The sequence below is a fragment of the Drosophila mauritiana genome, chromosome 3L (genome assembly GCF_004382145.1).
Source record: "Drosophila mauritiana strain mau12 chromosome 3L, ASM438214v1, whole genome shotgun sequence".
In the NCBI taxonomy this organism is placed as follows: Eukaryota; Metazoa; Arthropoda; class Insecta; order Diptera; family Drosophilidae; genus Drosophila; species Drosophila mauritiana.
This window is the reverse complement of record NC_046669.1, coordinates 16,723,609-16,751,338: the sequence shown is the minus strand read 5'-3', so window position 1 is coordinate 16,751,338 and position 27,730 is coordinate 16,723,609. Positions and strand designations below refer to the sequence as shown.

General features: G+C 42.0%; 1 protein-coding gene across 4 annotated transcripts in view; it reads left to right on the top strand.

Moving 5' to 3' along the window:
* The window catches only part of LOC117141065 (RNA-binding protein Musashi homolog Rbp6), a 175,491-nt gene that overhangs the window by 49,909 nt on the left and 97,852 nt on the right, over positions 1-27,730 (top strand). For all 4 annotated transcript variants that reach the window (XM_033304356.1, XM_033304357.1, XM_033304355.1 and 1 more), the window contains exons 4-6: positions 8,873-8,954; positions 21,110-21,194; positions 23,355-23,396. In XM_033304356.1, the coding sequence (XP_033160247.1) occupies positions 8,873-8,954; positions 21,110-21,194; positions 23,355-23,396 (209 nt within the window). The remainder of the gene's footprint in view (positions 1-8,872; positions 8,955-21,109; positions 21,195-23,354; positions 23,397-27,730) is intronic.

Here is a 27,730-nt window from a genome sequence, read left to right as displayed (position 1 = left end):
CTCCGGTTAAGTGTCAATTTGATGCTGCTGCTTTTTCATGTTTCATGTTGCCACCACTTCTGGGCTCCGCTCTGCTCTGTTCTGCTCACGCTCTGTGCTCAGTTCTGTTTGCCATAAGTGCCACACATTTTGTATAGCAAGTTAAGCCACTAATGAGGCGGCCACCTGCCGCTGCCAATGCCAATCAACTGGGCAGGCGGCCAGCGAGTGTAAACACAAAACTAAATTGCTTGGTAATTAGTATGAAAAATTGCGTGTAACAAAAAAAAAAAAATAAAAGCAGCCAGGGAGAATCCATCGGGAAAATGAAAAGTGGCCATAAGGAGGATGTATCTTGTTATGGAGTAGGCCAAGCTCGAAGCTTTAAAGAGCTCTCACAACACTTGGTGGTACATCGATACCTTGCTCTTGGTCGTCTGGGAATTCAATTCAATTGATCGCGCTTGGAAACTAACATTCAGGCATTAAAGAGTATAACAATTATTATTCCTATCACAGCTTCAATTTGTGCTAATTAAATTCATACTTCAAATATCAATTCATATATGTTAATAAGTGGAATTTTATTTGCGCACGCAAACGTCAAATTAATATTAAATTGAATTAATTTGAAACATAATTGATGTTTAAAGTATATGCAGAGTGTTTAATAATAATCGTGCAAGTATATACTATGGCTATTCAATTTAAGAATTAAGTTTCTTGGTGTAAGAATTGTTTACATGTTTACATTTAGCAAATAAATAGAATAATATGTGCCATAAAACAGGTTAATTTTGACTTCTCTTTTGTGAAATCGATTTGTGTGACTATTTCGATTTAATGGTTCGTTAGCTTTGACAATTATTTCGGTTTACATTTTTGTGGTAATGAAATGAAATAATTTAATTACTGACCGAAATCGATTTTGTACAAAATCTTTCAAATATCAGCTCTATTATCGTCCAACGCCTCAAGTAAGTGGCCTCCGGAGGAGTCCACTTTCTAATTATCCGCCCGGTGGAATGCCAAATTTGTAACCTCTAATCTGTCCCTCATCAACATTTCATCAGCTTAAATGTGATTGGACAAATCTATGCCGACTGCGACCCAATCCGACCTGAGATATTCAATTATTGCCGAGGATTCTGGGTTCCTTCTGCAGGACGACCCTCTGCAACCCCTTCGCTGCATTCCATGTTTTTGGGATAAGCTCGAGCACACTTTCCACTCGGCGCTGCCACGAAACCCACTTCAATTTTTAATGAATCCAATTTCGGGGCTGCTGTTCTGGCTGAGCTGCTGTGCGTTCTTTTTTCCACCCATTTTTGTTGCTTTGCATTAATTTCATAATTTTCTGCTATTAATTATAATAGAATTTTTCAGTCCGTCTCCGTTGCCGGGGCGCCAAAAGTTTTTCCAACGTTTCGTTTGGCTCGGTTTGGTTTGGTTTGGTTTCGTGCGCTCGCTCGCCGTTATTATTATTATTATTATCGGGCACCATCATATGCCCGTAATTAAAACTTATTTCGGGGTTTTTGTGTAGCCAACAAACCAAGAACTTAACTCGCCTTACCCTTGCCAATCAGCGGTAGAGATTTCCTTGGATGGATGGCATGGGATTGGATTTTCGGATTTCGGATTTTGGGATTTTCTCGGGCAGAGGAGAGATGGGGGTGGCAACACTTTAATACGTCGAAATCTTGGACGCACGTTCTTAAGTAATGGATTCAATTATAAAGTTAAAATCCTCGGCGGCTTTCCATCTCCTGCCCCTCATCACCGCTTGCTCCTCCTGCTACACGGGGGCTGCGTCATCGCCATCGCGGCGGCAATCCGACTGGAAATGATTCGCATAAATTCACAATAATTTATAAGGAAATCCTTTAGAGCTCCCCCATCTTTCCGGGCACCGCCTCCCTTTTGGACCGATAGTCGCATTTTGGTTTATTGCGTCGAGCGCTTGACCCTTTTGTTCCTCTATCCCCATCATCCTTATTGACTCTGTCTCTCTATATAGAAAATATATCATTGAGCATTGAGAGAAACGACTGTAAAGCTCTCTAATCTGAAAGCATTGTGGAATTATTGTAAATAATATTTAAAATAGGTAAGAAACAAATGTTAACAGTTTAATCTTAGCAGCTTAAGAACAATTAAGGGTTTGTTGTTTAAAAATATATAAGATTATTATGAGCTGGGTGTATATTATTAAGGTAGGTTATACCTTTAGAAATATTATTGATTTTAAGAGAATCGAAAACAATACCCTTGATGTTCACAGTGCTCGAGTGAGTGGCGGCATATCTATCTACATACTTCACCTGGCTTTGGTCATCCTTTTGCCCTCTCGGCTGGATGTTACTTTTTAATTTGCTTTCAGTGATTTCCACGACGATTTACCTTGACTGCTGGAAATTTATTCCGCTTGGCTGCATTGGCAACAAAAAGTCCGAGTGCTGAGAGGGAATAGGAAACAAGCTGAGACTTTGCATTCTGTGAGGGACCGAGACCTTTCATCCTGGCTGAGTTCGTCCTGCCGCCGCCGCCGCCGCACTTCCCAAATCAATTGATTCGTATGCGTTCACAGTCGTTCTCGCTCTCCTCGTCGCATATCCTGCGTGGAGGAGCTTCTCTGGGGTGGTGTTCGGTGGTGGTGATTTGTGCCGTGGAACTTGCTCCACCCAACCAAGCCAAGACCCTCTTGACCCTTTTTGTGCTTGACTTCTCGGCTCTTGTCTCGGTCTTTGTGTCTTCTGGCCCCCTTTTCAGCGAGATTGTTTACGTGGTGGGCGTATTGCGGCCAGGGCTGGACATTAGCATGCTTTTGATGCTGCCCTGGGTCCTGGATCCTGTGTCTTCCAGAGATAAGACCACTCCGACCACCCGAAACGTCAGGGCACTTTCTTTCTGGTCCGAAAGTTTTGGCTTTGTGTGCGTGGAAAGTTTTCACCGTCTTTTGTTTAACCAGCGCTTCTTCAACTTGCCTACTTTCTGGCCTTTGTTTTCCATCAAGTTTGGACTTTGATTTTTGACATTCTGTTTAGTTTTGAGTTTACCTTGTGTTGGTGACCCATTGTCCGTATTTAAATGACTTGACCCGAACAAAGCCGGATCCAGATACGGAGCACTCGCCTCCTCCACACTCCGGCCATTCATCAATCATTTGGTGCGTTGATTTTAATTTGTGCGTCTCAACTTTGAACGCAGCTCACATAAATTATTCAAAGTTGCCGACTCAGAGGCCCCGACTCCCCGAAAATCGCCAATATCCAATGCAATTATGGTAAGTGCCGTTTCGCAAGTTATAGCAATCCATAAGTCTATGACTTGCCATTGCCATAAATCGCGCACCAACTTGGGGCAAACATTTTCCGTAGATCAGGTGAAAATGTTGACGCTTGTAAACAAGTTTTCCATTCTTGAGCCATTGAGTAGGGTTAAGGGATTCTGCGTGGGAAAGGGATTTTCCAGCGCGGCATAAAGTTTATGCCTCATATTTATTTATCCCAAATCTGAGAGCTTAGTTTCATATGCATGAAGATGTTTACCGCGAAAGTTTCGAAAGGTTCTTGAAACTCCTCTAAGCATATCATAATTAAAACAGTTGCTCCTTATACGGGCACAGATTAGGTTGGCAGATCAAAGGGGATCTTATCTAGGATGGAGTTCCCTGGATTTGTTAGTGAAAGTCTGAAAACTGTTTCAATTATGGTTCTATTGTTACTTGCGTAAAAAAGTTTGGCTTATTTCAAGAAATCAAAGCCGTTTTGTAAGGATTCCACGATAAGATTATAATGTTAAACTTTTCTTGATTACTATACTTCAAAGCGTTTTTAGGCTTGTGCTTTTGTTTCTGTTTTTTTTTTTTTTTTTCAAAAATATGCTTGTCTTTCTTACGATTCGATTGAATTAATATGTCTCTTATTAACTTCACTTCCGTACTAATCATTCGTTACCGTTTTAATAACTGAAAATAGTTCTATAGAAAGAAGAATTAAAACAACTACTAAAACATATCATTATCCATTTTTAAATCATTTAACATTTATTTTTAATCAGATTTCTTAGAGCATCAGACGTTCGCTTTTTGGTTTCTCGTCCTGCCAACTTGTCCAAATATTATTATTTACGGCTTAGAGCGAAGAGCAAACAGCGACAACTGTTACCCGTGGCCCTCGGGGGGCTGAACCTTAACCCCTTAAAGCCGACGTAATTCACTAAGCGAAAGGCGGGCCCTCGCAGGACGAGGACTTCGGGGGGTCAAAGGGGACTGGAACGGAACGGAACGGAACAGAACGTGCGTTGTCTTGTCGCAAAGTTTTTAAGACTTGCTTGACCGACCTTTGTCAAAAGTTGTTGGAGCGCATGAAAAATGATGCTACGACCGGGATGTGTTACAACAGGCTCTACTGCTCCATCTCCGTCTCTCTCACTGCCTATCGCCCTGTCTCTTTTCGTCCCGCTCTGGGTATCTCTGTTTCCAGTGAATTGCCATCTCGTTTGCTGTTCTGACAAAATAGCAATTTGCGTTTTCCAACAAAACGATACGCTGAGGGAAAAATATTGTTTTTTTTTAATCATTGCGTCTTAATTAAATTCAAAGCTCAAAAACTTCTTTTTGGAGTTAGAAAGTTTTGCAAACGTCATTATCGAAATGAAATTGAATGCTTTGAAAATGGGAAGGTTGTTCTATTTTGCAAAATCGTATATTGTATTTTAATGTTTAATGGTAGTCTTGATACAAAGAGTACAAATATATTTATTTAATATTTTCGAAAAAATAATATTTTTTATTTAATCTAATTTAGAGTGCAAGCCTTGTGTAATAAAGTATTAAGTTGTTTGTAATGCAAGCTTTGTATGCACTCTTCAATTTAAGATAAGTTCAAAGTAGTGTCCTTCTGAATTGTGCGTATTTTTGTTACTCATTCGTTTTTTATCACCCACTTTTCGCTCAGTGTAGGTCAGGGCAGAGCTAAACCGAACGGAACAGAAGCTGAGCTTGAGTTTTTGTTGCGCTGGCTGCCAGTTGCCTCAGTTCGCCTCACAATTGATTGAAATCCCTTTGCGCACACCTTTTTCACCCATTCTGGTTTTGGTTGCTGTTTTGCTGCTGTGTAGGTTTTCCCCGCATTTTCCCAGCCACCACCCCCTATTCCACCACCCCCTTTGGCTCCTAAGCGCACCGCAAAGAGCACACAACTTCCGCTTTCTTTGGCAAAAACAATAGAAAGCACATAAATTTATGGTTTCAGCATTGTGCTTTTGACAACATGTGCGGTGGCCTATTGGGGACCTTTTCGACCGGCGGTGGGCAGCAGGGGGTTAAGGGCCGCCAGGACGTTAAGGGGTTAATATGCCTGCAACCGCAAAACGGATTGCCTTGGGTGGAAAGAAAGGAGGGTCCGAGTTTTCTTATAAATAATCCCACTAAATGGATTCAGGATAAATTTTCCTCTATGTGTGTGTGTGTGCGAGTGTGTGTGTGCCTGCTTGAACTAATTACCTGCAAATCCAATTCCTGTTTCTAGATTGAACCTATTTTGTTTATCGCTTATTGTTTTCGCCCCAAACCAAAAATGCAACAATCAAAATTTCCACTCTTGTGTTAGCCCGGTGTGGTAACTTTAATGTTTTTGGCATTTTCTTGCAGCTGTTTCGCTCTGCGGTCCCGACCCTCTCTCTCCCTCCCACTCACACACTCTCTTCTTTCCTCTTCAAAATTTATGTTTGCTGGCTATGAAAATGAAATGACTGTGGTAAACATTTTAATTAAATCCAAGTTTGGCTTTTGGCCCGTTACAATATATTTCGCTCTTGTCGCTGCTCCTTTCGTCCTTCCTTCCGCTCCCCTCCCCTCTCCTCAACCACCCCTACGTTTTTGTTATGTGTATTTTATTTTGTTTTTATTTTTTCACTGCCGTTGGGTAGCAAATAAATTTTAATTTTATTTTTATTTTGGCGCGTTTTAATTTGTTGACCATTTTCATTTTTGTTTCTCTGTTTTTTTTTCTTTTTTTTTGTGTTGCCAGTTTTTTGCTTCTTCACATTTACACATTTATTTTGTTTGCCAGCTTTTCTATTGGCCCTGTTGGCTGGGAGCGGGGAAGGGGTGGCGGAGGGCGGGGGGCGTGGCTGGACGCGGGTTTTGGCCGGTCAAGTGACAGTTGGTACTGAGCCTTGCTAAAGAGTTGTGGCGAGAAGCGGTTGAGTGGGGGCTGCAGACAAGCTCGCAAATATGAAATGCAAAACAAACTTTGCAGCTGTCACTCAAAACTGAATGTCGCGTTGGATGACAAAAAGGGGCGGAGGAGGGGTACCCGAAACATAGGGGGGCTGGTGCACTGTGAGAAACGGCAAAGGGGGTTAATTGGGCAGAAAGACCGCTGTCTAAAATATTGTGTGGGCAAAAGTGAGATATAGCGCACTGATTGACACGTTGATGATGACTCTATGTTGGCATTTCATCGGAAATCTGATTTTTGATAGGTGGGTGATGGTAATGATCAAAGTCATAAATAAAAAAATCTACTACAAAAATCTACTAAATTAAGTTCAACCAAAATTAAGTTCTCAAATGTATCAAATGTTTTAGGGCTTACCCTCGAAAATCAAATGGAATTAAGGACACTTTCCTCATGTCGTTATAACGGTAACGAATGAACTGCGAGTTCTCATTTCCGGTGACCCACTCACTCGATCACAGCCATTGAGAGTGGTTTACTCCGACTGGTTTATTTACACCTCAGCTTCAACTAATGGCCAAGTCAGGCCATAGAATAGTGTCGCCCCTGCCCCATTCAAATCCCCACCGCCCCTCGCACCTACAACAGGCACATAGAGGGGCAATTGCCCATTAAAACTTAAAGTGTAGCATACTTTGCAGCGCCACATACGCAACGAACGTAACGAAATGGAGCGCAACCCTTTGGCTGCCCCATCAATTTGCATGCCACACACGCACGCACACACACACACTCGGCCCGGTTTTTCCATTTCCCATTTTCCATCTACCATTGCCCACATCCACATGCCACTCGAACCGCTGCGCCAGTTGCTGTTGTTATTTATGGTTCCAAAACTGTCATAAGCAAACAAATTGTTTTTTATTGTTCATAATTATTGTGCATACTTATGTAAATCACGCGACGCGCTTCGCGTTTTGCGTTGCATTGCCCCCACTTGACTGTCTGCCTGCGAGTGGAACCATCCCCACCCAGGCCACCCATTTGCCACCCCATTCCCATGCCCTAACCCTTTACTTTGCCCACATTACCCATGCACTCTTAGAAAATATTGCCTAGAATGGAAATTACTTGGATGTGTGCTTTGGACAAACAAACTTAATAGCTTCAGATGCTTCTAGGAATTTGATAAAGTTAGTATGCATAACTAGAAAATTAGTCATATATAATAACGTGCACTTTAAAAATGCAGCAACAGTCCTATTAAGCTAAAAGAATTTAGGAGAATTATCCGAAATGTTTAGATAAAATTCACAATTTCTTGAGGCTTAGTATAAATAAACAGCTAAATACTAAGTTGCCTAAAAATTGTGTTTTTGGAAAATCTTGTTTCTGACCAGAAAAGATTTGAATAGCAAGAAGAATACCATAATTTTTCAAAAGCCTTTTATTGAGTTTTTGTTTTAAGTGTGCCTTTTTGCATCGTCACAAGGAGCAACTAGTTGCTCTAGCTTTGTTTTTGGTGCGTGTGTGTGTTGGTGGTGCCGCGATTTCTGGGCTGGGGTAGTGGTGCACTGGTGGTGGGACAACTGGTGCTCCCTGGTGCGATTTCTCGCACCACATTTATGGCCGGATCGTCTTGGCCATGCGGCGTGAGCGGCAAAATCGTTTGTTTTATTGAATTTTTATTGTAGTTTGAATTTATGACGCCAGCGCCGACACTCGACTGGATTAGGGCTCCTCAGCCAGCAGCCGACGGGCGAAGGATGACTTTATCGGTTTTATTCTGCTTGTTTTTGCTGCATTAAATCGCAGCCAACGAGCCTTGGTATCTGTCGTGTGGCGGTCGCCCCCTTTCCTATCCTCTTTCCCCTTCCAAGCCCGATCCCCGTCCCCGGTCCCGTTTGTCTGGCAATTTTGTTGAAATAACTTCAGTGCTGCGTTTGTGTGCGTACGTGCCGCTGAAGTGCTTCCAGCCGGGCGGAGTCCTGCGCCACCATCCGCCATCCGCCATCCTTCATCCACATCCGCATCCTCCGGCCGGAGTCAGAGTCAGATTAGCTCGCAAAACCGCAGACAACAGCTGCCGCTGGCAACCAAAGCAGCAAGTCTGAAGTGGTCTGCGTACTTTGTGTGTGCCTACAGTGAGAGAAACAAAAATAAACAAAGGTTCAAATTTTATTGTTTATTTTAAAAGCCATTTTATTGCGACAAAGAAACAAAATCAGATGGCCTATAAGGCATCATATTGCACATTAATTTCTAAACTTGTGTGAAGATAAAAATATTCGAGTTTTAAAAATTCCAAGGAGCAGGAACAAGAAATATAAACAAATCTAAACACAAACAGGTTTAAGTCACCCATAAATTTTCCCAGTGTATTCCGCGAGTATGCATGTGAATAATGTCCAGTTGCGTATGCAAAGGGTGTGGAATGGGGGCTATTTAGGGAGATCCTCGCCCAGGAGTGAGAACAAGTTTAGGGTCCAACCAGTTTGTTTATTTGGGCATCACGCGAAATTCATTTCCCCTTTTTTTTATTTTATATTTTTGTTTTCGGTTTATTTTTATTAAGAGCGTAACGAAATTAGTAACTTTGACGTGGTGATTTTGATGGCCGTACTTGAGTGTAGTAACCCCAGGACATTCCATAAACTGGCTTTGATTGATTATTTATTCACTGCAATTGTTTGTATTCCTTTCAGAGAGCTTACGCGATTACTTCGGACGTTACGGTGATATCTCAGAGGCTATGGTCATGAAGGATCCCACGACGCGCAGATCCAGGTGAGTTGGTCCTTAAGAAGGATTGTGTCCAACTAGGGGTGAAATTCTTAAGACTTATCAGGGAATATTCGCAATATACAGTACATGGAGAGAAGGCTTTCTCTTCCTGTCGTTCAATTCAACTGCAGATATAGGATAAATAATAATAGAATATCCACATTTAGATTCGTTGGACTGGAAAAACGTTTACCTATTGCTTTGATTCCTTTGAATTTTATTTCATATCCCTCCATGTTCATAGCCCTAATGTTTTCATTTTCACTGCGCATTTGGCCGTGACTTCTGATTTATCAATCAAAAAGTTCTTACCCATTCCAAGCGAAACGTTATCCGCGCTCAAACTGATTTTAATTATTTCCTATTTTAGTGTAATAAATTTGTAACCCGGCAACCTTTTACCTTTCGGCCCGACTGCCGTTCACCCCTTCTATCAGTCATCTGCCAACCCTGTGCGATTGTGCCATCTTTGTTGCCGTTGTTGTTTATGGCCATGCACGGCTGCATCCATTTCCAAATTTGAACAGTTTGGTTAACCGCTAATTGGTTTTCATTTTCATTGATTTTATTTTTTCCTCTGAGTTACTCCTCTACCTAGTACTCCGGCTGTCCTCTTTTCCACTTTTCCTCTGCACACGTGTGTGTGTGTGTGTATTTCCGTGTTGTGTACTTTTGCCGTAACGTTTGTCATTTGTTGCGGTTTCGATCAACTTTCAGTTGGCTGAACGTGGCCAATACCCCTGCAACCCCCACGCCCAGTTCTGTACTTTGACCTTATTTAAAAATGCTTAACGTAAATTAGCTGGTTTTTGCGGACAGTATGAATAATGAGATGGCATTTAAACGAGTCAATTTCAATTTTAATATACACCAAATTAAATTTAAGATCCTTCCCCTCCAGGAAGTCATTATGTTTAGTTATTATTCAACTGATTACGCTGCTTATGATTCCGTTACAAATTCATTTTTTATGGTATTCAAGCATTAACATATTTATTTAAGGACATATTGAGTTCCCTCCGTTTTTATTTAATTAAAACTGAAAGTTTAGCTCCATTTCCATTCTGCACAAAGAAAGTTTAAGAACCAACAAGCAAGTGTTTATGTTCCGCTTTCCCTCTGCACTAATTAAGCGTTTTATGGGGCGTATACACAATGCGCGAGAGTCCTTTTCTTTTTTAGAGCATTTTTTCGCCCGGTTAAAGCAACTGCTGCCCCGGAATTTGTCCAACGAAATATATCTTTGTTTTAATTGAATTTCATCTAATGTCGGTGGAGTGGCGGCGAAGCTTTCAGGTTAACAAGCGACGAAAGTTTATGCCACCTTCCTGCATTTCTCCTTCTAACTTTGGCCCCTTCCACACTCCCTTCCACTCGCAGGATCTGGCGCCGTGTGTCCTTTCGCCTTTGTGCATGTCATGTTGGCTGGCAAAATTTTTATGAACTGCGTGCAGCAGAAGCCGGAGCAGTATCTCGTACTGCCAACAGTAAAACAGTTGGCACTTCGCCCCTCACCACTCCGGAAAAGTATCTTGAAGAGCGAGCGAGCAGCTCGGGGTGGCAGGTGTTCTACCCTCTGGTAGTTGTAAATTCCGCAGCTCTATTTGTTGCCGGGTGCCCCCTTGCCTTTGCCGTTGTGTTGCCTGATATCATCGTGTCAGGGATTTCTAGCAAAATTTAATAAAAACTTTATGTCGCTTAAAAGAATGTTTATGGAAATTTTTCACTTAAACTTGCGCAAAGTAATAAATGTAAACAGAATTCCTGAGAAGGTGCGACAACAAAATTCAAAACCGGAAGACAGAAGGGGCAGGATAAAGAGCACGGAAGGGGCCATATCGCCAGAGGAGCAACAAGCTGCACGCAAAGTTGCCGCAGCGAGAGTCAACAGTGTGGTTAATAAATATGCGCCCCGGTCCCGAAACAGGAAACAAGGATACGCCACCAGGATCAGCCATCAGCAGGCATTGCATACTTATAGGCCACCTCCGCTAACTGGTTACACGGCAAAAAAAAGTGTGTGTAGAGAAGAGCGATAGGAAAAAGGAACTTTTATAGAAATATATACTACATTTTATAATTTGATGCATAAAAACCATATGCCTCAAATAATTTGGCACATTTTTAAATACTTAAGTAAGGAGAGCAAAATATATCAGTTTAATCCAACAGTTTAGCAAAATGAGCATATTTCTTTATCTGCATTCATCCCTTTTGCTTTGGTCCTTATATTCTTCTGCGCAGGATAGATGTCCTTAGATATCTCACTTCAAATGAGATTGTATATTACAATAAAATGGAGTGAAGTACAAATTAGAAAACTTGCAAATAAATTTTAAGAGCATAAAATGAACAACAGTGGCAGTTGGTTGTTGGTGAGCGGGGAGAGGGGTGGAAAATCCGAAAAAGCAGGCAATAGCCCGGGAAAAACAAAATGAAAGCAAATGGCAAACAAAACACATTCACAGAAAAAGAATGAGAGGGAAAATAGCGAAAAACTTTCGCAAGTTGAGCGGGAATTTTCTTCTTGCGGGCGAGAAGACAAAGCGGGGTCGCTCAAGTGCAGCAAAAGTAAAAAATTGAGTAAAGTGGGGAAATGGGAAACGGCTAAGGAAAACTCGCCACCCAGCCACCCACTTTGCCACCCCCTCCTGCGCATAAGTAAATCCAAACAATTTATTGTTGTACTTTTAGCATTCTTCTTGTGTTGCTGTTGCTGTTTTTGTTGTTGCTGCTGCTGCCATTGAAGCAAACATAAGCGACTTTTCAATGAGTTTCGAAAGTTATTGAAACATAAATTATATCGCACGGCGCACGCACGCCAACTGCAGAAAGGTCCGCCCCCATTTTCCGACCCCACCCACCGGGAAAAGCGCCCGCGGAAAACACAACCACAGCAACAACGCAACACCCTTTTGTGTGCGAGTGTGTGTGTGTATTTCTTTGTGTGTGTGTTTGGCAATTAAGTTAAATTTTTTTCGCCGCCGCTTGTTAATGTTTTACTGTTTTTATTTGGCGCTACACGCGCCAGCAGAAAATGCTCGCTTTTATTTATTTGCCGGACACACACGGCGAATGTTTACCTGAATCTGTATCGAATGAGAAATCGCATTTTCCACCCGCGCGCAATGTTGCATAATAAATTTAACGGGTTTTTAGATAAGAGCCGGGCCACCACACACACAAACTCCGTCGAAATATAAAAACATACACAAATAAAAAGCGGGCTGGTCCAAAGGGATAAGCTGAACAAAAAAATGTTGCAAGCATTTTGCACAACCATTAAATGTTTTGGCTTTGATAAACTTTGATAGAAGTTCGATTTTGTAAGGCAAATTGCCGCGACTTGGCCCAATCGAAATGGCAACTCACTACACAATGGCCAAATGCTTTTTTAAATGAGAAATATTTTCGGTAGCAAATGGAAAAAAAGGAACTTTGTGAAGACTTAACAAAGACAAAGTGTGTTTTGTAAATGAAGATTAAGGGTTGATTAAAGCAATTTCACGCAGGCAAAATGTTTTATTTGCCACATTTAACGGCCTTTGATAATATGCACTTAATACTCGGGTAATTCCCCCGTTTTGTGCGCCGCATTTAATATCCTTGTAATAATTTATGTACAACTTCAAACTCGTATTTGTCTTGCTCTAACACACTCACTCGCTCACTCACTCTCGGTGGACATAATTAACTCAATTTAATCACTTTGCCGAGCTCGCAGCTTTAGTGCGCCACTTTATGTGTTCCAGTGGGGGTGGTGTTTTTTTTCCTGTTTTCCGGCGACCTTCTGGCATTGACCACTTGCATGTGCAAGTGGAAGTGGAAGTGGGGAGGGGGTATTGGGGGTGGCATATCCTGGACCGATCTCACATATTCGGCCAAACGCGAATGGCAGCTGCGCTTTGCCCTTTTCATGTTAATTTCCATCGTACAAAACCAAATGGCTTTATATTTTCACCCATCCCCCGCTCTCTTTTCATCCTGCTGCTGCATATGCTGAGTGTCCGCCTGTGTGTGTGAGTGCACGAGTATGTGTGTGGGTAGCAATTTTTCATCATTAATTATGGCGTCGCTGGACGAGTGTGAGTGTGAGTGTGTGGCGGTGTGTGTGTGCCAAACATCAGTCAGTTACAGGAGGCAAAAGACCATTAGGACATCCCAGTCATCGGCCAAGCTGGTTGAGACGTCACTCACACACACACGCACACGGCAAAAAATGTTGATTATACTTTTCATTATCCTTCAAGGATCTTTGGCCGGGCTAGTGGAGAAAGCTGAGCCAAGATCGTGACCACTCATTCATAACTATAGCATATCACAAATGCAAGGACAATGTGCGCTTAATCGACATATTAATCGACAATAACGAACATATTTATTAAAGTTATTTAATAGAATGATTTTTTAATGTTAATGTTTTGATACTATAGTTTGTGTAGCCGATTTTAAAAGCAAAGAACCTACAGTCGCAATACAATATCCATTGTAAAATCGACTTAATTCTTAATTAAGAGCTGTATTGGTCTGGAAGTATCCTTTATTTCCAGTGCACGCACATTTGGATGTTGTCAACTCGAGTGCCAGCTTTGCTCCAGCTCCAGAATTTCAGAATTTTCCCCGCCATTGTTACTGTTACTGTTGATTATTTCATGCGCTTTTCCCCGCCCCTCGCACGAGCATTTTTATGCGCATTTTATGTTTGCATTTGTATGAAAAGAAACGCTCAGCCTCCCGAAAAATGTGTTGGAGCATAAAGGAGGGAATATTTTTATGATCCCCACAGACTCCCCTAATCACTCACTCCCTTGTAATTGCTTTGCGCACCGCACTCTTACATCATAATGATAAAATGAATTATAAAATAAAGTCACCTTTCTGCACCGACTCGAGACTTTTTGTTAGCCAGCTGCCGCAGAATTTAATGTGGCAACGACACTCAAAAATTGACATTAGCAGCAGGCATACGACGAAACCATAAAAACATAACAAATGGCCGGCCATAATGTGTGTCCTTAAACTGTCACTAAATCGATAAATTTTCATAATGGCCAGGCCATTTAAATATTTAGCCGAAATGTTGGTGGAAAAACCCCTTTTCGGGCCACCGCGCCATCGCCTTGTTCCTGTGTCTGGATTAATAAAATTACCCAAGACCCACGCACAGATAGCAAGCTGGGGGGATGGGCTCCTCGAAGTGGGGTTGGGAGCTTTACATCAACGCAAGGGCACGCACACACACAACTCGAGGTGGACTCGACGTCGTTGACGGGGTGGCGACATAGTCGTCTTAAATGTCTCCATGCCGGGCTTGAGTAGCCTCAGCCAGCTAGAAAGGAAAACAGGACACAAAAAAATGCATTCGGAGAAAATGTGGGAGTATTAATTGTTGCAAAAGTTCATTTTTCATTTAGTAATTATAAGATAGTTATTAGTTAGTCTCATATTCATAATATACCAGACTATACAAATAATTAAAATTGATTTATCATTGAAGAGTCAGCTTCATAACAAAATGTCCTGTTATTCAAATATTCACTTCGTAGTAATAATTCCATTACATAAGAAATCCATAATAGAAAACTAACTTGTAATAAAGTGAAAAGCTTTTCTTAAGAATTTCAAATCCTTCCAACACACTTTTAGACTTGGGAAATATTATTAGTTCAATATAAACAAATAGTTTGTGTTATACGATTTATGAAAGTGATTCAAAAATCGATGGATCTCAAATTCCATATGAGATGATGGAGTGATCTTAGAACTTTAAAGTAAGTTCCTAAAGAAATGCTTTTATTTTGGAGCACTGCCAAATTTGGTAAATATTTTTTTCTGTCTGCAGTGGAGAGGCGGTGGGTCCAAGGCGTCCGAGGGGGGTGGGTAGTGTGGGTGGCAAGAGGTTGCCACTCACGCAGGCCCAGTTAAGTGTGCGTGTTCAAGGATGCATTTTTGTGCCCAGGAAAACGACACGACACAAAACGAAACGAAACAAAGACAAAGGCATAAAAACGTGCAAAATGGGCGTGGGCGGCGCCTCTACTTTGTCCTTACCCCCATGGACAGCCCCAGCCCCCTGACAACCCAATTTGGCTCCCCTCGAAAGAGCAGAGCCCTCCGCCCGGCTTGTGTAGGCTTATAAAGTGCGAGGCGAGCCAAGGCAGGAAGCCACTTGTGAAAGTTTCATGCACGCGGCCCCACTTCACACGACAGCAGTCAGCCGGAGAGGGGGGGCGGGGGTGGTGCAGGATTGCCGCCAAGGGGGGTGGCTAAGAAAAAAAAAATACAGCAAAGAATGCCTCCATCGGATCGAATGCAAGATGCCACGCACTTCCGCGATGAGAGGTGTTTCGAGATGAAATCCAACCTGTATGGCTGCGGATTTGGAATAAACTACTTGATTCTTAGGCCAAAATGGGTAAAGAGGGCTTAAAGCCTAAATTTATTAAAAATGTATCGGGATTAAAAGAGATTGGTTGCTTTTATAAGAGAAGTGGGTAAAACCGCAACAAATGATGATATCTATTAAAAATGCTAAGCAACAATACAAGCGCTTTCATATGTTGCAAACTTTTGCTAAAGCATAAAAATGCCAAATAAAAACTTTATTGCATTGCTTTCAGTTCATTTATTGAAATAAAAATAAATAATTAAATTGATTTCTTTCTGGCTTAATATCCTTATTTACATATTTACTGCCCTTAAATGTATTTCCTTGCTTAATCATTGCGTTTTTCTGAGCATAAAATAATGAATAAAATTTAAAAATTCTCCATAATCTTATACCTAAACTTAAGATTGTTAATTTCATGGCCGAGGGTATTCGACCGGCAAAACATTTGGCCAGAACGAACCGCACAAAGGCGGCGTCTTGGTCCGCCTGCAAGTGCTTGTTAGTGCGCTCGGGATTTGACGTCTCGCTGTAGCCGGGACTTAGAAGAGCCGGCTCTCTTGCAGCTCCAGCCTCACTGCCTCTGAAATGGCCTCTTCATCCTGCCACGCCCCTGGTCCTTGCCACCTTGCCCCCTTGTGCGCCCCACCCCGCCGGGCACTCCAGTGTCGTCTTAAGTTGCATTCCTTTTCGCAATTGTTCGTTCGGGGCGCTTTTGTTTTGTTGTTTCGAAATTTTTACACGAAAAAGTCATTTGAATATGCGTTGCCTACCTCCTCGGATTGAAAGTTTTGTTAGCCGTCAGCTACTTTCGTTGAATCCCCCCCACCCACATTTCAGTAGAATTGCGCTCCCCGCCTCTTTGCAGCTCTAAGGTTGAGGGCATGGCTTGCGGCTTCTTTGCTTTTTAGCGGCGCATAGACAAAATAATGTTCGCCTCCATTTCCAGCCTTGACTGCAACTTGTATATTAACAATACCGAAGGAAAACTGAACCGCAGAGAATGGGCGGCGTTAACTGGGGGTGGCAGCATGGGCGGTTCAAAAAGGGGGCGGGGAATGGGCATGTGGATGTCGGAGACACAGAGACAATTGTTTTCTTACTTCCGCTGACTTCAAGAGCAATTCACAGTAGTTTGTCATTCTGTCTGGCACTGAGGTCAGTTCAGGTTGTGGCAATTAAGAGATATAAGAAAGTGGGTTGGCTTGTGGTGGGGTCATTGGATTTCCATATCCTGCAGGTGCACACAACCAACGTTTTCCATTTACCGTGCATACTAAGTGCTGCACGGCGCACAAAATCACACAAATTGGTCAATTGAAAATGTATAAGAATGTAAAAGTTAATTTATTAGTTTTCATTGGTCTAAATTCAAGTCATTGAAGATATATAAATTACGATTTAGGGCCGATTCTTAAAGTTGTATGTATTCTAAAACGTAAATTCACAGAAAATTATAGCTTACTAGCCAGAGATACATATGTGAATTTAGGTATTCTAATTTTTTTATATATAAAAGATAGATATGATAAGAAGGGCATCATCTGCGTTTAAAATTGTGAAAATCGATTTGCCATTTATTTTTCTAAATATTCATTTAAATAGGTTTTGTGTCGTGTGTTTGAAAAACCCATAATCCCTTTGACAAATATTTCCATTTAGTGCAGTTGAACCTTACTCAATTTCAACTAATCTTTGGCCTGGATATCCCGGATTCCATTTACCCTGTCCACACCGAAATCCAACCCTTCAGCCGTCATTTGCCTTTAAATGAGCTTTCGGTTACAGTTTCGGCAATTGCCTGGGGGCGGAATGTCCTCATCATCGCCCTGCACCTGATCACTGGACATATGCTAGGACTTCTAATATTGTTATCTGCTCCCCTTACAAACACCCACGCACACCAAAGTGCACACACACAGACTCTCTCACACACACACACATGTGCGAGACAACACCTTGATGTGAACTTTGACCGTTTTGGTAACTCATTTAGTTAGATTATTTACGGTAATCCAAGACGCCAGCCACAAGCCAACCGCCAACTTAACTGCAGACACTCTGAGTTGGCCAGGATGGCTCCTTTATTCCCCCGCCGCCCCCGCCGCCCCCGCCGCCAGCATCCTTCGGGTAAACTATCCACATTCTTGCACAGGTATGAGTATCTACTACTACGGGCTAAATACATGCAAGTTGTTTTGCTAAATTGTGCGTAAGCTCTGGAGCAGCAGCAACAAGGATCTTCGACAAAGTTTCTCAAGCTCTGCCATGCCAATTCAAATAACACTTTTATTTCGCTCTCGAATGCCTCCCCCTGCTCCTTTTGGCCCTGTTTTCGTACGTGTCTGCGGTGTTTGTATGTGTTACATGATTGCCACGCCCCCTTTTCCTTGCGCTCACCTGTCGCACCTGGCCCCCAGACCGCCCCCTTTTTTCCGGACTAGCATCGCACAGCATCATCCTTGGCTGCTGGCAGCTTGTGTGCGTGCGCTCATTAGCATTCTGAAACGGCTTTATAAAATTCAACAAGCAACCCAAGTTGCATGTTCTCCGGGAGAGGGGTGGGTGGTCGGCATTTGGTGGCACCACCCAACACCCACCGCCCACTCGGCAACCCCGCCACAAAACCCTCTTTTCTTGTCGGAGGCTGCATGTCTCTGCTTTTGCCCTTGTTGTTGCCTAGTTTCTTCTTCGTTGTCTAAGTTCACACACGGCAATAAATAGAGAAAACTTCAAATTATATTCTAAATTAAGCATTAATCAATCATTAGTCTTATAATAAATAAACGATAGTAAAGAACACTTCTATCTCTGTTTCGTAATTTTCATAAATATATTCCACATTAACATCATAAAGTTAATTCCTGAACCCTTTTTAAGAAAATAACTTTCGAATCACATCCCAGTTTGAGTCCCTCTTTTTTCTCTGTGCATTTCTGTGTGTGTTTGTGTGTGTATGTTACCATTGTTGTTGCCTGCACACATTCTGTTGTTATCCTGAGCGCTCCACCATTCTGGCTCTATTGCTGTCCCGCTCTGCGGCTATCGCTGACTCTGTCTGTCGTGCGGATGCCGTTCTGCCTCGAGTTGCATAAATTGAATCTGAATTTGTGAGTAAATTGCACACAGGAGACACATTATTTTTGAGTTTTGCCTTTTAAATTTGTGGCTTTTCACTTTGAGCTCCCCTGCCAGCGCCGCCGCCCGTGTCGTCGTCACCCCAGAAATTGCAACAATCTCTGTCCTCAACTTTGTGGCACTCGGCCTCCTCCTGCTTTTGTTCTGCAATTTTGTGTGACCCACTTGAACATTGAATTGAAGATACGCCTACCGAAGCCACTCCAAGTTTGCCACCCCCGAAATCGCCCATTTAAATCAATATTAATAGGTGCAGGCCTCTTTTTCGCAAATTGCACATTGCACAAATTGTTCGTCTATAAATACGATAAAATGTTTATTTAATATGTACCAGACCGTGCCAGCTGTACGAGAATCCAGATAGCCAATACCAGGACAACAAGCACACAAATAATGACTTATCCATGGCACGTAGATGGGAAGATGGGTGGCAGCTGGGTGGCAGTGGGAAAGTGGGAAAGTGGAAAAGTGGGGAAAATCAAAGACACAACAGGCCGGGCAATCCTTTTCCATATGCAAATTGTTTTTATAAATTTGCAACAAGCCATTGTTTGTTGGCATCGTTGTTGAATAGCAATTTCTATGGCAAAACACCGATGCGATCTGGCCGAAAGAATGTCAAATGGAAAGCAGCAAACATTTTGTAAGGATTATGAATTTTAGGGTTCATCCCCACAGAGGATACTTTCCGAATTAAATTTAGTACACGCAAGCTCTGGTTTAATCCTTGCTTATAAATAATGGCCCTCCAGTAAGCAATAAAATTTCAATGAAACAATTACACGTCCGCATTATCTGTTTAACTTTCAATTACAAATGATTTAACTGACAAGTAAATTGTATGGAAAAACGCAAACAATAAAACTGTATGTCAAAAGTGGATCAAAAAAGGGTTGAGATGGGTTAACCACCTATGCGAATGGAGTGTGTCTAACTTGTGGAAGGGGAATGAAAATGAGCTCTAGGACACGCAAGCATTATTCAAATCAAGTTTATTGATGTCTTCAAATCTCAATGAATAAAATTGTTGCCTTTAATCACAATAATGATTAAATTTCATTGAATGTTTCGAGAGGAGAATTTCCATTTTATATATATACTTTACACAGGATTTATTTCCCATTGAAAACATTTTGCAATCAGCTAGCATTAGTGGCTCCGTTTAGTATAGTACCAGCTGTACACTCTAATTGCTCTGTAATTATTACGCCAGTATGGACAGAATGTAGCTTTTAGCTAGTAAATTATTATAAATACCGTATATTTAGTTTCTATGATTTATCGCAAGGTCAGGGCAGAATATAAAGTAAAACTGTTCTGACACCAAGCCATTAAAATGCCACTTATTATATGAAAGTCAGACAGTTTTACTCTACAATTTTCGCACAGGTTAAAAGCTATGAAAATTAATATAATTACCATTGTAATTGCAACTAAACAAGAAAACTTGGCTTCTTCATTTTTTCAAGAAAAGTTGGCCTTAATATTTACAATTTCAAACTCTTCTTTTCTGGGACTAGATTATTTATTAATGAGCTCTTAGTTCAATCACATGTACTAATCATTTCCATACTAACCATGTCACTCCCGAATTCGAAGCATACATATATGTATGGCAGACGGGTGAGTTAACTCTAATTCTGACCATTTGGACCTGGAAACGTTAACTGGGCGGGTGCTCCTGGTTTGTGGGCCACATTGAGGGGAATCAGGACCGTAACAATTGCCACAATTGCAATAAAATCGTCGTTAATTACTGTCTGTGCTTGCGGTTCTAGTTGGGCTCGGATTGAGTGGGCTGGTGGTGCAGATTGGGTGGCTAACTTGGAATGGTGGGTGGTGGTGGTTGATGGGTGGTGCCAGCCACTGGTGGGCTTAAAAGAGCAAGACAAATACGAGCATGTGTCTGGGCCGGGCTAAAAGAAGAAGTTGTGAGTTGCGCAGCGTGGAGACGAAGCGTCGTTAAGCGTTGCTGCCAAGTGGCAAAACTCAAATAAACATAAACGTGCACACAGACTGCGTTGCAAGGGGATTGCGGGGGGATTGCTGGGGGTGGATTGAAGGGAGGGAGGGGGCGCGGGGTTGCCACCACAGCCCAAAATCTCTGAGCTGGTTTGTTGTCTTTGGCTGTCTCGTTCCGTTGGCCCGGCATGGGAGACTCATTAAAATGCAGTGCGAGATAATAAGCATTTTAATTAAATATTTAACAAGAATAAGTTTATCACAACACGAACGAAAGGAACAGAAAGAGACGGGGCGTGCGAGCGCGGAAAGAGACGGCGCTCTTTACGTAATGGCTTGTAAACGTCTGCCTTCGAACAGTTCGAAAAGGGGGCATTCGTGGATGGAGTATGGTGGCACTGGGGCATGGGGCATAGGGCCTTAGACTGCTCATTTGCCACTCCTTCCTGGCAATATTTTGATGTAATTTGAGCGCCTAATTGGCGCACGTGCTAAACTGACGATGGCAGGTTCAACTTTGGCCATGGCTCCTGTGTCTCTTTCTGTTTTTCTGATTCTCGGGCTGGGTCTGGTTCAGGTTCAGTTACTTTGGCTCCTGGCTTGGGTAAATATTTGCAGAACTTCTCGCTAACCGTCTCCTGTTTACATCTCCTTCCAAATCTACTTGCAGAGGCTTCGGCTTTGTCACATTCAGCGATCCAAATAGCGTAGATAAGGTACTCACCCAAGGCACACACGAGCTGGATGGCAAAAAGGTAAATGTTACACACGAACTCTTCACTTTTCGCTTTCTTTTTTTTCGCCCTTTTTTTCTCTTCACCCATTTCCCCAAACAGAAAACAAAACTCCACTTTAACTATGTTAAATATTTGTTCAAAAGCATCGTTCCCATGCCCATAGACCCAATATTTCCCCATACCCTCTATTGACAGCAATTAGAAAGTCAAAGCATAACAGTATAGGCAAAAAAAAGTATAGGCATACAAAAGTTTCAAAAAAAAAAAAACATGGCCCAAACGCCAAACAATTTTTAATTAGCTGATATGACAGGCGCGATGAACATCAAATGAGCTGCAATGGTTAATTTTTTCTAGCTGCGCTCTTGATGATTTTTACCTTTTTGGGACACTTAACAAGGCAGTTGTGAGCCATTTTTAGTAATTATTTGATATTTAAATATTTTTAAACCGGATAAAACATACAGTCAGATTGAAATTCCTCTACACTCAGCAATCAGAACTATCACATCCTATACCATTCCAAACCATAAATGTATTAAAGCGGAAGTATCAAAAGCTAGATACATCCCATAAAAGGCACACTTAATAGCTAGCTTCGGGCCTTATTCTTCAGGATAGGATAGGATATAGGATCTGGCTCCGGGATCTGGTCTGTAGAATTCGAGGTCCGTGCATCTCCGTTCGCTTCTCTATTTTATCCATTTAATTAATCAGCTTCGGCAAACGCTGTTCTGTTCATTTCTCTGCATAAATACATTTCCGAAAGTGGCTTCCTTCCGCATTCTGTACAGAGGTGGAAATCGCATTTGATTAGCCGGAGCGGAGCACAGTGAAGGCTCGTTGTAATGATATTCCGCACGCATTACGCATACGCCGCGTTGGCATTAGCCTAATTGAGTGGAGCTGCACTGTTTGCAGCAAGTCCTTCGGTCCGATGTCCATCCGATCATCCTTTTATGCCTGCCAACTGTAAATAAAATGCGCAGCCAGCATTTATGTGGCATTTTGTTTTTTTTTTTTTGAGCCGCTAACAGGGGTTTTTGTTTGTTTCGCAACTGGAACTGCATTTATGTGCGAGTGAAACGTGTAATGTTTATAACTATCTATGTATATAGCCGCCATATACACGTCTTCCTGACTTTCGGCTGGTCAGGGATTTTCGTGTTTCCGTTTCGCTGAACAGCGCGGCAAAACGAAACGAAACTAAACGAAACGAATTCATTTCATTTCGTTACGGTTTTTCGGCCTGATGTATTTCAAAAAGGCAAAAGCATCGACATCCTACGAAACCAAACCGTTCGCCACTCAGCGCTGATTAGTTTTAATTTTAATCTAAAAATCAATTTCCCGCCATGCGGCTGCTCTTGTTTTTCGTCCTGCACACAGGAAATCAACACGGCAAACGGCAAATGGCAAACACAACGGCAGCAACAAGAACAGCCGCATGTCCTGCCTATCCTGTGACAGATTTTCCGCACACACACATACATACAAAACGTAGAATATGTTTGTGCGAATTGCTATCGCCAGAGGATATTGCGTTGCTTCCTCGCTGCGGCTCCTTCATTGGCTTAAGATACCCGGATAAATGCAACAGCAGCACTTCAGATGACGGGATTTAGTGCCACCCTCGCTCCCTGATTTTTTATTTCAGCTGTCAAGTCGCGCTGCGTCCTTGCACTAATATGAAAGCCACAGCTCGGACGGCCGAGCGGTAAAATCAGGAGGATTCAGCCAGCTGTGGCTTAACGCCCGAAGGATAGACACGAGGCAAAAAAAATGCTTAAAATTGAATTTTTATGATTTTTAATTATTTTTAATGACGCTGCTTATTGGGTAGAAGATGCTCGTTTTTTTTCTCCTTACGCCCGCTGGCCGAGCAATTTGTTACGCGTTAATTCGTGCGTGCTCAGCTTGAAGTCACTAGCAGACACCACCCACCATGTCACCACCCACACCAGCACCAGCATCACCACCAACACCACCCACTCCCCTTGGGGCAATTTCATTTAATGTGCAGTGCAGGCTTATGCAAGATTTATGCGCGGCTATTAATATGAAGAGTTGTGCGCAATGTTCTTTTCATTTAAATGTCATTAAGCATACGATTTCCTTCGAATCTTCCCAGGACTCACTATATTTTTTTCTCTGTTTTTTTCTCCATTTCCCACGCAGGTCGATCCGAAAGTAGCTTTTCCGCGCCGTGCACATCCCAAGGTAAGTTCCAGAAAAAAAAAAAACACAAAAATGTATATATATTATATAAGAAATAAGCCACCCAAAATGTATACTCTAAATGGAGAAGACTAACTCTGAAGACCAAGGACTTTCAATACTTTCTAGAAAACCTTAGCAAATATTTATTAAATTTTTTATTTTTAAAACTTGTTCGATATTTGTGCTCTTTCCTTTTAGTTTTATTATAAACTTTTTAACAAAGTAACCACTAGTAATTTCTAGTTGGGCAGCAGCTGGCTAATTTTGACCAAGCACGACATAATACTTAACAAATAATTATGACTTTCAGTCGTAAAATTGGCCTAGTGATGTGTATCCTGGACATGCTTTCTTTATGGTCTGTTGGACCGAAGAACTCTCTAAAAAGGGTATAAAAGTGCACAGGAAAAAAATGAAAATCAGCAAACCAGGAAAAGCAGCCCCAAAAATTGTCAGCCGGTTTCGTGGTTTTCGGTGTGTGTGGTTCGAGGTGGGCTGGCAAAAGGATGTGTCATAAGTAGCAGTAAATGGCAGATGAAATTAAAAACGGAAGATGACAACAACAACGGGCCTGCCAAGTCGAGGCGAAGATAACTTTGTGTGTGACAGGCGTCGGTTGCTCTGGCTTCCTGCAACCACCCACCCAACAGGCAACGCCTACCACCCACCCACTTGTGTCACCCACAATGCCACCTTAACACCAGCTCTCTTAAAGTGATGATGACAACAGAATTTCGGCAAAAAAGCGAAGGCAACAAGGAGGAACCATTGCGAACTGCTGCTGTCTGCAGCCATCGCATTCACCCCTCTCTTTCCAACGCCGATTCCCCCTCTCTTTCTTCGCTTGCCACACGCACATTTTGTACCGGTTAGACAGCGCGTTACAAATGTGCCTGTGTTTTTTTTTTTCTTACTGGACTCCTCTATGCTGATATATACACTTTTTACAAATATCTTTATGGGTTTAAAAGTAAATGATAGAGGAATTGTAGTATTCTTGTTTTTAAAACGTTGATAATTATGAACTATTAAGCACGGAAATGAACCAATGCTATTGCCAATAAATTTTAATTTATTTAAACACATATTTTAAGAAAACACTATAAGAATTAACACTAAAATATATTAATATCTTCTGATCATTATTGAATAATTGTCATATAGAAAACCTCCTAAACTATATATGCAAATTTTTGAAGCATAGCCTGCTTTCTTCTTGAATCCTAAGGAAATCCTTAAAGGTAATGTCCTTAATATATATTTCTGAAAAGCTTCCTTACCATTAGGGTATATACTCATGTTCGGCTTGTTTAGCTGGGTAACTTTTTACCGATTCGGCTGAACGACAAACCGCAAAGCACACCAAAAATACGCACGCAAATGGCACGCACACACACACTTGCTCAAAATACATTCACAGCAACACACACATAGTACAAGGAAACGAAGTCGAAGGCAGAGCCTCCTGTTTCCTGCCACCCAACCCTCAAGATCCTTCGGTTGGCAGCAACTTTCCTTGGAGCTATATGCGTGCTTATCAACACGCAGCTGATTTCCGTTGCTATTCCAGAGGCGCGTGCCTCCCAAACACCAAACAGACCCCCCCCCCCCCCCAAGAAATTACCAGCCCCATTCCCGCCCCCAACCAGCCAACACCTCGCCCCCCTCGAACAGCAGCCAACAATTATTTACGTAATGTTATTATTATAATATTTTTTTAAACGCATTCTCACTGGATTTGCGCGGCGTTACCAAGAAGTAGACAGCTACAAGGAAGCAAGGAGCCAAAAGGATGTTAGGGGTGCAGGGTTGGTGGTTTAAGGCTTTAAGGAGACAAGGAGAAAAAAGGGCGCACGGAGGCGTGGCTAGGACGTTGGCTATGCGGCATTTGCGAGTGGCTTTGTGTTTCGCAGGGGATCTGGTGCTACGCGCGAATATCCTCTCGCATATTAAAAGGCGTTTAAAAACATAAATCCAACGTCTAACGGCTGCTTATGAAAATTACGAGGAAAAAATGACTGACAGAGCGGGACGGCAAATGGGGTATAGAAAGAGATGGCAGCAGGCTTAGTGCGAGGCAAATGGCTGGGACACCCAAAGGAGTTTTCCTACGCAGTACGATGGCGAAAAAAAGACCAAGATATCTGTAGGAAAAAAAAATTGTGCAGGCGACATCAAAAGCAACAAAAACGAAGAGAAATCGGGAGAAAGCCCCCGAAAAAAAAGGGAAAGGGAAAAGACGATAGGCAGAATGAGAATGATAGGTAGGACAATTTCTCGCACCGTTTGCCAGGACGACAAAAACGAGGACCGGGCTGAGAAGGAAGGATTGCCCACAAAATGCGGCCCAAAATGCTTGCGGTTGCAGCGAAAGTTAAGAGTTTTAAAAAAAGGAGCGTAGACGTAGGCAGTTTGGGGTTGGCTCTCCTCGATGGGGCTCGACGGTGGGGAACGGGAAGGAACATAATGAAATGAAGCATACTAAATGACGCTGCTAAGTTCTCGCTGGGACACACGAACACACGCACGGATGTGCACTCGAAGAAATCTTGAGCACTTTTATTTACAAAATTACAGCTAAGCAATACAAAACCTCAAATATCTCAAAGATATACGGCAATTTTAAAAAGGAATAGGGAGCAGAAATTAATTATATTAAAAAATATAATAAATAAATAATAATAAAATATAAAATAAAATGGAAAATATAATAAAAAATATATATATAAATATATTATTATATATATTTGTTATTTCAAATTACAAGTGACCAAGTCAAGCCACAAGCTGTTTGCTTTAAAATTGTGTTTTCCATGCAAAAAATCCAGAGGTTATGCTTATTTTCGCTCAGTGCAGTGGCACACACACGCATAGCGCGCCATAATGAAATGCGAAAAAATTGTGATATTTTTGGACCATAAAATGCAGATGAGCCGACTAAGCAGAAAATAGTGTGGCAGCCGGAGAATAGGGGACACTCTGCGCAGGAGGGGTGCTAAGTAGGCCTCTACTTTCGCAGCATCCCCTACTTTCACACCCCCCATCCTCCCCCCAAAACAGCCGCAACTTGCTCTTCTTTCTGCTTTTTTACACATGTCGCAGCCTCGCCGCCCAAAACTTTAGCCGAGTTAATTTCTTCGCTTTTTAAGTACTCCCCACCATGAATATGAAATGTATATTTGTGTTAGTTATATTTTTGGGGCGGCTGCGAAGAATAGGATAATGGGGGGCGGACGGGCGAGTGTGGCATACATATGTCATGTAAAAAGTTCGCTTTTAATGTGCAAAATTGCTGGCGGACTAGGGCCATAAAAGTGCATGGGAATAAGTGAAATGGATTTTTGGGCAACGCTGTCCTGTCCCATATAAGTGCGCCATAAAAAAATGAATTTCCCAGAACGGTCCGGGGCAGCAGATATAGTTTGAACTTGGCTAGGATTTATGGCTGTTTGTTCGGAACAAAAGAAAGGCGGTGGAACCGAACCGGACCCCATATATGAATCTCCTTCCTTATCCCCGTGGAGTGCGTGTGTGCGAAAAAATATCCGGGATTCGTTGAGTTGGGTAAATCCTTTAATGTTGAGTTGAGGTGCGTACACGAACAGGTCGTATAAGTGGATTATATGCACAGATCGGATTTCGGGCTTGGCATTGCTTAGATTAAGTTATTTTATAAACTTGAACCGCATAGTTATGGGCCAATGAATAGCGCTAAGCAAGCTGGGTAAATTCTTTTCGCATAAAAGAATCTCATAAAGTTTTTCAATAAAGCTACTTAGCTATCTGAACACCATTGTTTATGAAATATAATAATTCTAATACAGACAACCGGGTGTTGTATTTATATTAGCTAATTAATTTCCCAAATCTGTACGTTAGAGCTCTTACATTAAAAATTATGTTAATGTCCTCGAATTTAATAATACTGTTACTGTAAGTAATGACAACAGTAATTGAAAAATGGCCAACTCAATCATAGACTATGACGGTTTTGCAAGTAATTTGTGACATTTTTGAACTTTTATTTCGACAGCTGCTGAATTATCCCATCCCACAACATTTTCGTAGGTAAATTAGACGTAAACACAATTGTTCGGCCCATAGATTTCCAAACGAGTAATACTTTTGGACCCATCCTCTGCAGGATCTCGTTGTGTGACAAATTCCCGACCAGGCGCAGACATCTCTTTCATTCGAGAGCCCATCAATGGCAAATGCTGTGTCCTGGCATCCTGGCATTAAATTAACACGCTCGAATGTGCCGCTCATGTGTGTGTATTTGTATCTGTATCTGTGTCTGTATCTGTGTGTGCTGGTTATGCGAGTGTATGTAT